We start from the raw sequence: 15,540 nt of genomic DNA on the forward strand, positions 1-15,540 counted from the left end.
CTACAATGTCTTTGGCTGTTAATTCACCACACACGCGCACACACCCCCCCACACACACAGAGAGAGAGAACGTGATAGACAGGTACAGAGACTGGCAGACTCTGGTGACCGTGTGTCGATATTTGTTTTATTTGTTAACCAACCTATAGGCCCACCATTCAGGACAGCATAAGCGATTGTCAGCCTCACTCTCATTCCATGTTCCCCCTTTCCATCTTTCATTTTGTCTCCCCTTCTCACCTGTTTCAGCCCCCATCTCCTTTTCCCTAGACACATCTCTCCCTTCTCACCCCTCTCCTCTGTCTCTGTCCATTCAGAACCCTCCTCATACTAACGTCAGCCTTGTGATAGAACGTACAGTATCATATATAGTCATAAATAAAGGCAAACGGTGCACATAGCTGTAGTAGGAAATGACAAACGGGTCGGCTCGTACTTGGAAGTCACCCAGCCTTTTGACTATTTCATTTGAGTGAATGACCTTTGTGTCTTTAAAGACTTAACGTCTTTGAAATAAGAACAACTAAGGGCCACCAGTCCTTTTAGTTTTTATTTCGTCTTTTTGTCTTCCCTCAGTCTTCATCTTCTCTTCTGTTGTCTGTTACATGATATCCTGCTGGTGCTGTGTTGACTCAGAGACCACCTATAGGGGGAGACAAAGCAGACATTTACTGTAACGGGAGGAGTAGAAGTGAAATAACAAGCCTATTATGCTATTGGGAACGATACAGGGGTGAAGTAAAGTTACAGTGTGTGTTGGTAGGTAAGTATGGCTTGTGAGAACTTGACTCGTGTGCAAGGAAAACCTTAGGTGGATGATATTGTTGTCAGCGAGGGGAGAGGAATTTGAGATATTCTCTCAAATACAAGTCTGTGCAAATACAAGTCTGTGAGTGTGTTTGTGAGCTATCTCTGGTTCACTCTACAAACGGGGTTATCTCTATGTCAGAGTGTGTGTGTGCGTGCGTGCATGTGTGTGTTGGTGTGTGTGTTACCTCTCCGTCACGGGTCTCTATGGTCTTGATAAGGACACTTTTCTTTGAGTGTGACTCAGCAACGCGGTGATGACGCTCTGGGCTCGTTTCTGTCCAGACAGACAACCGTGGAATTAATACTGATCTTTTACATCTCTTCACCTTTTTTGAACATCTCTGTTCACCTTCTTAATTTCGTGTCACCCCCTTAACATCTATTAATGAATGTCTCTGTTTATGCATCAGCAGTGAGGGGTCAAGTGAGGATCATTTGAAGTTCAAGCCTGTCACTTTTGATTTACGGTAAGGTAAACAGAACTGCAAAAGATTTATCTACTTGTATCAATTGTGCCCTCTTGTGGCGTGATGCTGTAACTCATTTTATTTTGCAGCAGCGTTTGACAGAATAGAGCGTGTGTGTGTGTGTGTGTGTGTGTGTGTGTGTGTGTGTGTGTGTGTGTGTGTGTGTGTGTGTGTGTGTGTGTGTGTGTGTGTGTGTGTGTGTGTGTGTGTGTGTGTGTGTGTGTGTGTGTGTGTGTGTGTGTGTGTGTGTGCGTGTGTGTGTGTGTGTGTGGCGGTGTGTGTGTGTTGTTCTTACCACGGAAAGTCATGGTGGAATAGTTCTGTATGGGCAGGGAAATCCTACAGACGGAGAGAAAAGGGCGATGTCAGTTTTTAGCAGTGATACCAAATACCATTGTCATACAAGATAATTCATCACCTCTCTGTCCTCAACCCTCTCCTCCTTTCTCCTCACTCTATTCCTACAGCCCCCTGCCATTGTCTTCTCTTTCATCCCCCTCTCTCCTGCCCTCCTATCTCTCCATCTCTCCTGCCCTCCTCTATCCCTTCCCCTCTCCTGCCCCTGCTTCTCTCTCTCCTGCCTCCCTCCTCCTGCTTCTCTGTCACCTACCCCCACTCCTCCTCCCCCATTTAACCTGCTCCCCTCTCCTGCCCCTGCTTCTCTCTCTCCTGCCTCCCTCCTCCTGCTTCTCTGTCACCTACCCCCACTCCTCCTCCCCTCTCCTCCTCTTCTTTCCTCTCTCTCATCTCCTCTTCTCCCTCCTCATACCTGCTCTCCTCTCCCTCCAGCAGTTTCCTGTAGGTTGCTATCTCTACGTCCAGGGCCATCTTGACGTTGAGCAGGTCCTGGTACTCTCTCAGGTGCCTGGCCATCTCATCCTTCATGTTGGAGATCTCAGCCTCCAGACGGGAGATGGTGTCCTGGAACCCGCCGGCCTCCCGCCCGTGGCGCTCCTCCATCTCTCTCATCTGCCTCATCAGAGACTCGTTCTGCAGGGAGGGGATTAGGGGGGAGGAGGGAGTGAGGGAGGGGGAGAGACATGTTTCTTGGAAGTGAACTTGCAGACCAGGGAAGGAAAAAAATGAAGAGAATGAAAGCGTGGTGGTATGAATTATGAAAGTACAGAAGGATATGAGGAGGAATAAAGGGTGTCGTGAGGAGAGGAGAATAGTATTCAGACTGAGAGACTTACGGTGCCTTTAAGTGAGTCAATCTCACAGGTGTAGGACTGGAGCTGGTGTCTGAACTCCATGGTCTCCATCTTGGCCTCTTTCAGAGCCTCATTGTTCTTGTTCACCGCCTGGTTCAGGTCTGTCACCTATAGGTCAGCAGGGGTCAGAGGTCAACAGGAAGTACATCACTTTGTCTGACATCACAATAACTGCACCCCCCACAGTGCCAGAGACGTTTTCTAGTAAATCGAAGAATTTGACTGATCTGATCTCGCTCTCTTTCTCTCTCGTTCTACATCTCTCGCTTTCTCTCACTCTTGTTCTCTATCTCTCTTTCCCCCTCTCTCTGTCTCTCTTTCTCTCTCTCTTGTTCTCTATCTATCTCTCTCCCCCCTCTCTCTCCCCCCTTCCCCCCTCTCTCTCCCCCCTCTCTCTCTCCCCATCACCTTAGACTTGTACCACTCCTCGGCCTCCGAGATGTTCTTGGCGGCGATGCCCTCGTACTGGGCCCTGATGTCCCTGAGGGCAGCTGTCAGGTCCGGCTTGGACATGTCCATCTGGATCTGCACCTGGGTCTCCTGCATCTGGGACTGCATCTCACGGATCTCCTGCAAGTGTGGTGGGGAGGGAGGGGAAGGTGGGGAGAGGTAGAGAGGAGGGAGGGGTGAGGTGACGTGGGGGGAGGGTCAATAGGTTTAAAGTGGAGGAAAGCAGAGGAGGAGAAGGAGGAGAGATAGTTGGAGAAGGAGAGAGAGTAGGAGAGGTCAATAGGTTAAGGTTTCTATAGCTTTCTCTTCTCCATTGTCTGTTATGAAGCATACACACACAAATAGTGTTTGTGTGTGTGTGTGTGTGTGTGTGTGTGTGTGTGTGTGTGTGTGTGTGTGTGTGTGTGTGTGTGTGTGTGTGTGTGTGTGTGTGTGTGTGTCTTTGTTCATTCCTACCACAGAGAGACAGGCAGATGGAATGACCAATGACTAGATACATTGACAGATAGACAGACAGACCAACTGTAGTAACACATAGCACATTAAAATCCACAGAATGAGTAACGAACCTCCTCGTGAATCTTCTTGAGGAAGGCGATCTCCTCCTGTAGCGTCTCGACGCGTCTCTCCAAGTCTAGACGGGCCAGAGTGGCAGCATCAACATCCTAGAACAGACAGACGTTAGATTAGATTCATTCAACAGACATCTCACTGGGCAAAAACTGATTGAATCAACATTGTTTCCACGTCATTTCAACCCCCAAAGTAAATGTGATGACGTTGAATCAACGTGGTAAACTAAAGGCATTTCGTCTTTTTTTCACCCAACTTTTAACCTAAATCCAATGGTATGGAGATTTTTTGTTGTTGTTGATGATTTAACGTTAAATTCACATTAGCTGAAAACTCGACAACAAAAATACTTGACGTTGAACTGACTCACGTCGGTGCCCAGCTGTGTGGCAGTTCAAACGACTACCCAGTCTACATTTAGATTAAAAGCAGAGAAAATAATAGTAGTGAGACATGGAAATGTTGTCATATTCACAATCTGTGTTGATTAATAGTGTTGAACTCACAGCTCTGAAAGCAGCCAGGTTGTTCTCTGCGTCCTCCCTCTGAAGGATCTCTTCCTGCAGTCTGGAAACACAGTTGACCAAAGAGATCCGATCACAATTGTGTCTTTTACATGTCCGCACCTTTTACCAAACATTTTTATTGAACCTTTATTTAACTAGGCAAGTCACCTGTCTAATAACAAGTGATTTGTCACCCAGGAATTGTTTGATAGGGACTTTAAGACTGCTGTGTGGATCTAATGTGCAAATGTGGTCTTAATCCAATCCCAGGTCCCATTTTGAATACCAGCTCTAGACGTCAGGAGGCCATACTGCTAGATAGAGAGATCTGGATTATATCTGTCTGAATACAGATGTTTTCATTCCTGGCCTTTTATAGAGTCGGACTGTGGCGCCAGTAAGTGACGGTAAGGACATGCCTCTGTAAGGTCTAGAGGCTTAGACCATACCCTAATGTGAGAAGGAGGCTGGCTTTAGTCTTTCAGAAGGAGGCTGGGTCTAGTCCTTCAGGGGTTAGGTGGAGGATGGATCTTGTTGACACTGGAGTTGGAACAAGACTATTCCACTCTGCACTTGGGTGCATCTTTCTTTCTTCGCCCGTCTTTATTAATCACTAGTGCTTCTCTCCTATTTCATGGGTTGAATGAGAATGTCATGGAAGATTCTGTGCTGTCACTCAACCCACACATGCACTGCATATTTAATATGTAATCTAGGCCTACACTTCAACAGCAGAGGAGGCATGCTGATCTCGCAACTATGCAAACGGCAGTAAGACTATCACACATTCGGAAAACCTGAAGCAGAAACACTTCCTATTTGACTTACAGTAAGGATCCAAATACACAACTTCTTTAAAAGCACCTCACAATCAGTCCGCTTGTAGTGAGAGATATGACCAAGTTTAAAAATACTTTCTGAGGCCACAACAAACAAACCAGCTAAACCACAACAGCTAATCGAGAGGCGCTGACTGAAATCCCAGGGGACTGTATGCATGAACCAGCCGTGATATCAGTGCTGCTTTTGGTGGCTGAAATGTCATGCTTGCATTATACTAGGATCTTCACTTCTAGAGTTCTCCTCTCTCTAATCTTACCCATGATCCTCTCCTTCATCCACTTATCCACCAATCAGAAACTACACCTCTTACTGAGCAATTAATCAATCAATCAAATTTATTTATAAAGTCCCATTTACATCAGCAGTTTTACAGTAACTTCTAGTTACCATATTTCTACCCTACTCTTCCTCCTTCTCCTCCTACCTCCTCCTTCTCTTCCTCTCCCCCCTCATTCTGCTCCTCTCGCTTCTCTTTCTCCCTCCTCCCCCTCTTTCCTACCTGAGTTTGAGTTTGTCCAAGTCTTCGCCCAGGTTGTCCCTCTCCACCTCGACGCGGCTCCTCTGATTGGTCAAGGCCTCCACCTGGCGTCGCAGGTCCCTCATCTCCTCTTCGTACAGGTCGGCGATGCGTGTGGGTTCACGCCCCCGCAGCCTCTCAATCTCCACCACCAACGTAGCGTTCTGCTGCTCCAGGAAGCGAACTTTCTCGATGTAGCTGGCGAAGCGGTCGTTCAGGTGCTGCAGCTCGACCTTCTCGTTGGTGCGCGTGTGGAGGAACTCCTGGTTCAGCGCGTCGGCCAGGCTGAAGTCCAGCGTCTCCCCCATCCCCGCGTAGGACCGCGAACCGTGTGCGGTCGATGACATCACAGGTCCGCCGAAGTGAGACGAGGTGCGGTAGCCGGAGTAAGAGGGCGAGGCGGAGGTCTTGGTGACTTCGTAGACCCGGGAGGAGATGTGGCCGGAGCCGCCATGTCCGAGCCCCCCGCCCGAGCCCCGGCTGCTGTAGAGGGAATGGGACATGGCAGGGCTGTACCCTGCGCCAAAGGTGCGGCGGTAGGAGGAGGAGCCAGACTGGGCCGACTGAGCAGAAGAGCGGTAGGAGCTCATGGTGGAGTGCAGAAGGGGCTGAAGCAGGAGAAGGTTCTGGGCTGGAGCAGGAGAAGGGTCTTGGCTGGAGCAGGATAATGTTCTGGGCTGGAGCAGGAGAATGGTTTGGGCTGGAGCAGGAGAATGTTCTGGGCTGGAGCAGGAGAAGGGTCTGGGATGGCTGCTGGAGTGGACTGGAGCAGGGAGGCTGACTGAGGGACACACAGGACGCACGCTGGCTATTTGTAGTACCTACCCCCTCATATCCCCTCCCTCAAATCCTCTATATACCCTCCCCTCTTTCCGTCTCTACCCCTCTCTTCCCCTCTCTGTGTCTCCATCTCTCCGTCTCTCATCCCCCCTCCCTCCCTCTCCAGAATGGGCTGTCACCGGTCCTGGTGTGGGGTCTGGTATTTTGTTCAGATTGTGTTCCAGAGTGAGAGGAGAGGGTTCTGGGAGGCTGAGTCCACCCTGACCGTCACAGCAGCATGCCTGAGCTCACAATGGTCAGCTAGACCTCAGCTCAGCTTCATGTCCACACCCCAGCTCAACCCTAACCTTAGCCTCAACTACAACCCCAATCCTAGCTTCATGTCCACACCCCGGTTCAACCCTAAACCTAGCTTCATGTCCACACCCCGGTTCAACCCTAACCCTAGCTTCATGTCCACACCCCAGCTCAACCCTAACCTTAGCCTCAACTACAACCCCAACCCTAGCTTCATGTCCACACCCCGGTTCAACCCTAAACCTAGCTTCATGTCCACACCCGGTTCAACCCTAACCCTAGCTTCATGTCCATGTCCTGGTTCAACCCTAACCCTAGCTTCATGTCCACATCTTGGTTCAACCCTAACCCTAGCTTCATGTCCACACCCCGTTTCAACCCTAACCCTAGCTTCATGTCCACACCCCGGTTCAACCCTAACCCTAGCTTCATGTCCACATCTTGGTTCAACCCTAACCCTAGCTTCATGTCTCTACCCCGGTTCAACACTAACCTTAGCTTCATGTCCACACCCCGGTTCAACCCTAACCCTAGCCTCAACCACAACCCTAACCCTAGCTTCATGTCCACACCCCGGTTCAACCCTAACCCTAGCTTCATGTCCACATCTTGGTTCAACCCTAACCCTAGCTTCATGTCCACACCCCGGTTCAACACTAACCTTAGCTTCATGTCCACACCCCGGTTCAACCCTAACCCTAGCCTCAACCACAACCCTAACCCTAGCTTCATGTCCACACCCCGGTTCAACCCTAACCCTAGCTTCATGTCCACACCCCGGTTCAACACTAACCCTAGCTTCATGTCCACACCCCGGTTCAACCCTAACCCTAGCTTCATGTCCATACCCCGGTTCAACCCTAATCCTAGCTTCATGTCCACATCCTGGTTCAACCCTAACCCTAGCTTCATGTCCACACCCCGGTTCAACCCTAACCCTAGCTTCATGTCCACATCCTGGTTCAACCCTAACCCTAGCTTCATGTCCACATCCTGGTTCAACCCTAACCCTAGCTTCATGTCCACATCCTGGTTCAACCCTAACCCTAGCTTCATGTCTACACCCCAGTTCAACCCTAACCCTAGCTTCATGTCCACATCCTGGTTCAACCCTAACCCTAGCTTCATGTCCACATCCCGGTTCAACCCTAACCTTAGCCTCAACTACATCCCTAACCCTAGCTTCATGTCCACATCCTGGTTCAACCCTAACCCTAGCTTCAACTACATCCCTAACCCTAGCTTCAGGTCCACACCCCGGTTCAACCCTAATCCTAGCTTCATGTCCACACCCCAGCTCAACCCTAACCCTAGCTTCATGTCCACATCCCGGTTCAACCCTAACCTTAGCCTCAACTACATCCCTAACCCTAGCTTCATGTCCACATCCTGGTTCAACCCTAACCCTAGCTTCAACTACATCCCTAACCCTAGCTTCAGGTCCACACCCCGGTTCAACCCTAATCCTAGCTTCATGTCCACACCCCAGCTCAACCCTAACCCTAGCTTCATGTCCTCACCCAGTTCAACCCTAACCCTAGCTTCATGTCTACACCCCAGTTCAACCCTAACCCTAGCTTCATGTCCACATCCTGGTTCAACCCTAACCCTAGCTTCATGTCCACATCCCGGTTCAACCCTAACCTTAGCCTCAACTACATCCCTAACCCTAGCTTCATGTCCACATCCTGGTTCAACCCTAACCCTAGCTTCAACTACATCCCTAACCCTAGCTTCAGGTCCACACCCCGGTTCAACCCTAATCCTAGCTTCATGTCCACACCCCAGCTCAACCCTAACCCTAGCTTCATGTCCACACCCCGGTTCAACCCTAACCTTAGCCTCAACTACAACCCTAACCCTAGCTTCATGTCCACACCCCAGCTCAACCCTAACCCTAGCTTCATGTCCTCACCCAGTTCAACCCTAACCCTAGCTTCATGTCTACACCCCAGTTCAACCCTAACCCTAGCTTCATGTCCACATCCTGGTTCAACCCTAACCCTAGCTTCATGTCCACACCCCGGTTCAACCCTAATCCTAGCTTCATGTCCACACCCCGGTTCAACCCTTACCCTTGGGTTAGGAAGGGGTCTATATTACATCACTCAAAGCAAAGCTAGGATGATATCAATGCCACTCTTTTGCTCTTTCATTTCTAAATGGGTTTGTAGAATATCATTTGTTGTATTGTTGCTCTGTCTGTTGTAGTTTGATGGAGCTGATTGGTTGATTCAGACATGCTCCAATGACTCATGTTCTTCAGAACGTTATATTAAAGGTTTACTGCATAGCTAAATTTGAAAGCATAGTCATTCATTGACAGCATGTAGTACACAATACATCATATTAGTACACCATACATCATTTTAAGTGCTTCCGCAGGGAAGACCTGGCTTCACTGACTTCATGACAGAACAATTTAAAGATGGGTTTAAATGCTGCATCATCCACACATGGTTAGGCAGAGTGTTCTTCTCAGTGGAGGAGGTTAGGCCAACCTGCCTTAAAAAGGAAAAGCATCCCAAAGAGAAGAGAGGTATGTGCCTGGCCTGCCCTCTCTCCTCCAAGAAAAGAGCAAGAGAGCCATCATCGTTCCTAAGAAAAGCATGGCCTAAACAAAGGGTGCCATTAATGATGATGTCATCATAAACATCTGTCACAGCTCTCACTGGCTGACGGAAGGGGGCTTTAACTTTCTAAGGACATCGTATGGACTATGGATGCCATGATGGGATGAGAGGAAAAAATACATTTCTCAGGAGACCTCATCCTCTCAGATTACCCCAGACTCTAATGACTTTTATTGAGAATTGTATGTATTGGTGAAGTCAGAAGACATACAATCCTACTTATGCAAGACGCTTTGGGTTTGGCCCTTGAGGCTCACATTGTTCCTAGGGGCTGTGATAAGCCACTATCTACCTGGAGTGCGGGGTGGTACTAAACCACTATAGAATTATCACTGAATTATCACAGAGAATTATTGTAATGTTTGAGTATTTGTCAATTAATCCCATAAGGGATGGGTTGCCAATAGGCGATTTGACACGAAAATTAAATATAATTAATTAATTTGTCCATTCATTCATTCATTCATGCATTCATTCATTTATTCACCAGTAGTATCACATAGATAAGAAAACACCCCAGAGGCCATCACTGTTGGGCCCAATGAGTGAGTGAGTGAGGTGTGCAGTGATGGCTCCTCCCCTACCCAGGCCTGGTGGTGTCAGAGCTATAGCTACAGCGGAAGTTTCCAGACACTTAGGTTGGAGTCATTAAAACTCGTTTTTCAACCACTCCACACATTTCTTGTTAACAAACTATAGTTTTGGCAAGTCGGTTAGGACATCTACTGTGTGCATGACACAAGTCATTTTTTCAGCAATTGTTTACAGACAGATTATTTCACTTATAATTCACTGTATCACAATTCCAGTGGGTCAGAAGTTTACATACACTAAGTTTACTGTGCCTTTAAACAGCTAGGAAAATTCCAGAAAATGATGTCATGGCTTTAGAAGCTTCTGATAGGCTAAATGACATAATTTGAGTCAATTGGAGGTGTACATGTGGATGTATTTCAAGGTCTACCTTCAAACTCAGTGCCTCTTTGCTTGACATCATGAGAAAATCTAAAGAAATCAGCCAAGACCTCAGAAACAAAAACTGTAGACCTCCACAAGTCTGGTTCATCCTTGGGAGCATTTTCCAAATGCCTGAAGGTACCACGTTCATCTGTACAAACAATAGTACGCAAGTATAAACACCATGGGACCATGCAGCCCTCGTATGGCTCAGGAAGGAGACGTGTTCTGTCTCCTAGAGATGAACGTACTTTGGTGCGAAAAGTGCAAATCAATCCCAGAACAACAGCAAAGGACCTTGTGAAGATGCTGGAGGAAACAGATACAAAAGTATCTATATCCACAGTAAAACGAGTCCTATATCGACATAACCTGAAAGGCCGCTCAGCAAGGAAGAAGCCCAAAACCGCCATAAAAAAGCCAGACTACGGTTTGCAACTGCACATGGGGACAAAGATAGTACTTTTTGGAGAAATGTTCTCTGGTCTGATGAAACAAAAATAGAACTGTTTGGCCATAATGACCATCGTTATGTTTGGAGGAAAAAGGGGGAGGCTTGCAAGCCAAAGAACACCTTCCCAACCGTGAAGCACGGGTGTGGCAGCATCATGTTGTGGGGGTGCTTTGCTGCAGGAGGGTCTGGTGCACTTCACTAAATAGATGGCATCATGAGGTAGGAAAATGATGTGGATATATTGAAGCAAGATCTCAAGACATCAGTCAGGAAGTTAAAGCTTGATCGCAAATGGGTCTTCCAAATGGACAATGACCCCAAGCATACTTCCAAAGTTGTGGAAAAATGGCTTAAGGACAACAAAGTCAAGGTATTGGAGTGGCCATCACAAAGCCCTGACCTCAATCCTATAGACAATTTGTGGGCAGAACTGGAAAAGCATGTGCGAGCAAGGAGGCCTACAAACCTGACTCAGTTACATCAGGAGGAATGGGCCAAAATTCACCCAACTTATTGTGGGAAGCTTGTGGAAGGCTACCAGAAACGTTTGACCCAAGTTAAACAATTTAAAGGCAATGCTACCAAATATTAACTGAGTGTATGTAAACTTCTGACCTGCTGGAACGCGATGAAAGAAATAAAAGCTGAAATAAATCATTCTCTCTAATATTATTCTGACATTTCACATTCTTAAAATGAAGTGGTGATCCTAACTGACCGAAGACAAGGAATTTTTACTAGGATTAAATGTCAGGAATTGTGAAAAACTGAGTTTAAATGTATTTGCCTAAGGTGTATGTAAACTTCCGACTTCAACTGTAGATCTACCAGACTGAACACTGTGTTCACAGCGGAACAGACCCAAGCAGAGACCCGAGCAGAGCAGTCTCTCTGGGCTTCCTCAACACTCAGCAGAGAGACAGTCAAGACATGCAAACAAAGAGCAAAGTGCTACCTCCCTTTCCCCTTCCTTTCTTTTAACTCTCCTCCTCGTCTTCCATCCCTCTCTCTCTCTCTCTCTCTCTTTCTCCCCCCATCGCTCTCTCTCTCTCTCTCTCTCTCCATCCTTCTCATGACAAGGCATGTAAACAAAGACCTGTGCTTCGTCCTTCCTTCTTTTCTTTTCTTTCTCTATCGTCCTCCGCTCTGTGCGTCCCAGCACTATATAAGGCCGGGTGCTGCTGGGTCTGATGGTGGTGGTGTTTAAAGCCCAGCGTGAAGACCAGCAGATGGAGACTAATATGAATGAGAAGCAGAGCAAGGCAAGACCATGTTTATGATCTCTGTGTGCTTTGTTAAGATGACCTCAGAACAGAATGATGGGCAAGTTTTCATTCCAAATGTTCAGATGTTTCCACTGTATTGGTTATTTGAACTTGTTTGGAACCTGTTTGACACTTCAAACCATCAAGTAGCACAACAAAGGAGATGGACTGAGCCAGAGAAAGCCTGGACTGAGCCAGAGAAAGTGCATGGACTGCTGGATCAAGACGATCTGATCGTCCTTCCAGTTATTATCCTGATTTTGGTTACAGGGCCAGGCCAAAGGGCCAGGACATAAGCACAGTTGACCGTCACCAAGTAGGTTTATCTCCCTTTTAAAGGCCTTTGGACTGATACTATGTGAAATATCCTACTTTTATTGAGATGTTTGAATCGATTTTTGCTATTCCAAACATTACAGAGAGTAGAATGATTTTTTTTAACCACTGTTAGATGTTCATTTACCATACTATTTGTATTTATTGAGGATCCCCCATTAGCTGTTGCCATGGCAGCAGCTATTCTTCCTGGATTCCAGCAACAATAAAAAGTATTACATGACATTACATTTCATAACACTTTTCACAACACATTAAGTGTGCGCCCTCAGTCCACTACTCTACTACCACATATCTACAATACAAAATCCCTGTGTACGTGTGTGTAGAGTGCGTGTCTTATCATGTGTGTCTGTGCCTGTGTGTGTGTGTCTCTTCACAGTCCCACTGTTCCACAAGGAAATCTATGGATTAGGGCCTAATTCATTTATGAGCTGTAACTCAGTAAAATCGTTTAAATTGTTGAATGTTGCGTTTATATTTTTGTTCAGTATACTCCTCTTCCCTGTTTAAGTGTTCTATGTCTCCATTTTGTCCCTTTAACCTGTGTGCACCTTTCTTATATCTCCCGCTCCCTCTTCAGGTGACACCATTGTGCTTTACGTTGCCGGGCGACAGGATCCCTGTTCTCTCACACTCTAAAATAAACACATAGCAGTATGGGAACAAAAGCCATCAAACGCTTCCAGGCAGCAGGCATTCCAGTCAGGCTGCATCAGGGGGGAGCAAGTCCCTGGTAGGTCTACTGTACACTGAGTGAACAAAACATTAGGAACACCTTGTTGATATTGAGTTGCACCCTCTTTTGCCCCCAGAACAGTCTCAATTCATCGGGGTATGGACTCTACATGTTGTCGAAGGTGTTCCACAGGGATGCTGGTCCATGTTGACTCCAATGCTTCCCCCAGTTGTGTCAAGTTGGCTGGATGTTCTTTGGGTGGTGGACCATTCTTCATACACACAGGAAACTGTTGAATGTGAAAAACCCAGCGGCGTTGCAGTTCTTGACACACTCAAACTGGTGCGCCTGGCACCTACTACCATACCCTGTTCAAAGGCACTTAAATCTTTTATCTTGCCCATTCACCCTCTGAATGACACACATACACAATCCATGTCTCAATTATCTCAAGGCTTAAAAATCCTTATTTAACCCCCCCCCCCCCCCCCCCCCCCCAATCTACACTGACTGAAGTGGATTTAACAAGTGACATCAATAAGGGATCATAGCTTTCACATGGTTACACCTGGTCAGTCTATGTCATGGAAAGAGCATAATATTCATAATGTTTTGTACATTCAGTGTAACCATGTGAAAGCTATGATCCCTTATTGATGTCACTTGTTAAATCCACTTCAATCAGTGTAGATAAAGGGGAGGAGACAGGTTAAAGAAGAATTTCTAAGCCTTGAAATGATTGAGATGTGGATTATGTACGTGTGCCATTCAGAAGGTGAATGGATAAGACAATATATTGGTAGTAGGTGCCAGGCGCACCGGTTTGTATCAAGAACTGCAACACTTTCCTCGCTCAACAGTTTCCCATGTGTATCAAGAATGGTCCACCACCCAAAGGACATCCAGCCAACTTCACACAACTGTGGGAAGCACTGTGGGAACATGGGCCAACATCCCTGTGGAACGATTTCGACACCTTGTAGAGTCCATGCCCTGACAAATTGAGGCTGTTCTGAGGGCAAAAGGGGGTGCAACTCAATATTAGGAAGGTGTCCTTATTGTTTTGGACACTCAGTGTACGTCTCGCTCTAATGTTTTAACTGTGCAACAGGGTTGGGGAAGCTACTCTGAAAATATATGTAATTTACCAAGCTAAAGCTATCCTTAAGAAAAATATAGTTTACTTAAAACCTTCTACTGCAGTGGGCTAAATCAGGGTCACAGAGTGATTCTTGGTCGTCTTAAACACATCTACTTTGAAACAGAAGTTTACACCTCACACACATGGTTATGGGCTTAATAAAAGAAGACCCCTGTACCATGTCAGATATAGAGTTTAAATGTATTACATTTTGAGTTTGCATCCCAATATTACACTTTATATACATCACAGAAGACTCAAATATAACAAAACTGTTTGACATAGAAACACCGAATTTTCACCATTAAAAAAAAGTTGAAGAATTATAAAATTATGAAAAATATGAATAACATTCCACCCATGAGGCCACTAGGTCATTTGCCTGCAGGAAAGGGCTACGTTTTTTAAATGTATTTTTTATTTCACCTTCATTTAACCAGGTAGGCTACTTGAGAACAAGTTCTCATTTACAACTGCGACCTGGCCAAGATAAAGCTTAGCAATTCGACAAATACTCCAACACAGAGTTACACATGAAATAAACAAAACATACAGTCAATAATACCGTAGAAAAAGAAAACAAAATGTCTATATACAGTGAGTGCAAATGATGTAAGATAAGGGCGTTAAGGCAATAAATAGGCCATGGTGGAGAAGTAATTACAATATAGCAATTAAACACTGGAATGGTAGAATGTGCAGAAGATGAATGTGCAAGTAGAGATACTGGGGAGCAAAGGAGCAAAATAAATAAATAAATACAGTATGGGGATGAGGTAGATAGATGGGCTGTTTACAGATGGGCTATGTACAGGTGCAGTGATCTGTGAGCTGCTCTGACAGCTGGTGCTTAAAGTTAGTGAGGGAGATATAAGTCTCCAACTTCAGTGATTTTTGCAGTTCGTTCTAGTCATTGGCAGCAGAGAACTGGAAGGAAAGGCGACCAAAAGAGGAATTGACTTTGGGGGTGACCAGTGAGATATACCTGCTGGAGCGCGTGCTACAGGTAGGTGCTGCTATGGTGACCAGTGAGCTGAGATAAGGCGGGGATTTACCTAGCAGAGACTTGTAGATAACCTGTAGCCAGTGGGTTTTGGAGACGAGTATGAAGCGAGGGCCAACCAACGAGAGTGTACAGGTCGCAGTGGTGGGTAGTATATGGGGCTTTGGTGACAAAACGAATGGCACTGTGATAGTTAAAAGTTACTTTGAAAAAGCGGTTCACTACATCCAAACTACTTTGTGATAAATGATCAGATGTACATCTGAAGTGTCGTAGACTGCAAATTGCAAGGTCACTTTGGGGTCATACAGACGTAGGATCTCAATCTGAGCCAGTTTGCTACAGCAGGAAAAGAATCATGCAGCAACAGGAAATGTGAATTACTACACTGCGTGCACAATTATTAGGAAAGTGAGTATTCTGATCTTATCATTGTTTCTATTCACATTTTCGAACTCCAAACCATATAAACTTGAATGCTTATTGGATTTACTCATTTTCAGGTGATAGGTATTTGTGTAATGAGGGAGGGTGTGGCGAAAGTGAATAATGCCTTATATCAAGGTGTGCATAATTATTAGGCAGCCTCATTACCTCAGGTAAAATGGGCCAAAAAAT

General features: G+C 46.2%; 1 protein-coding gene across 1 annotated transcript; it reads right to left on the bottom strand.

Annotated features, from left to right (window-relative positions):
- Positions 1–105: 105 nt before the first annotated feature.
- LOC106575168 (desmin-like) lies at positions 106–6,160 on the bottom strand. The gene is made up of 9 exons (XM_014151435.3): positions 5,360–6,160; positions 4,018–4,078; positions 3,508–3,603; positions 2,897–3,058; positions 2,471–2,596; positions 2,047–2,267; positions 1,573–1,616; positions 996–1,084; positions 106–643 (listed from the first exon to the last, which is right to left on the bottom strand). The coding sequence occupies exons 1-9, from the start codon at positions 5,965–5,967 to the stop codon at positions 602–604; spliced, it is 1,449 nt and encodes a 482-aa protein (XP_014006910.1). The 5' UTR covers positions 5,968–6,160; the 3' UTR covers positions 106–601.
- Positions 6,161–15,540: the final 9,380 nt, after the last annotated feature.

Source organism: Salmo salar, chromosome 17 (assembly GCF_965601325.2).
Source record: "Salmo salar chromosome 17, fSalSal1, whole genome shotgun sequence".
Lineage (NCBI taxonomy): Eukaryota > Metazoa > Chordata > Actinopteri > Salmoniformes > Salmonidae > Salmo > Salmo salar.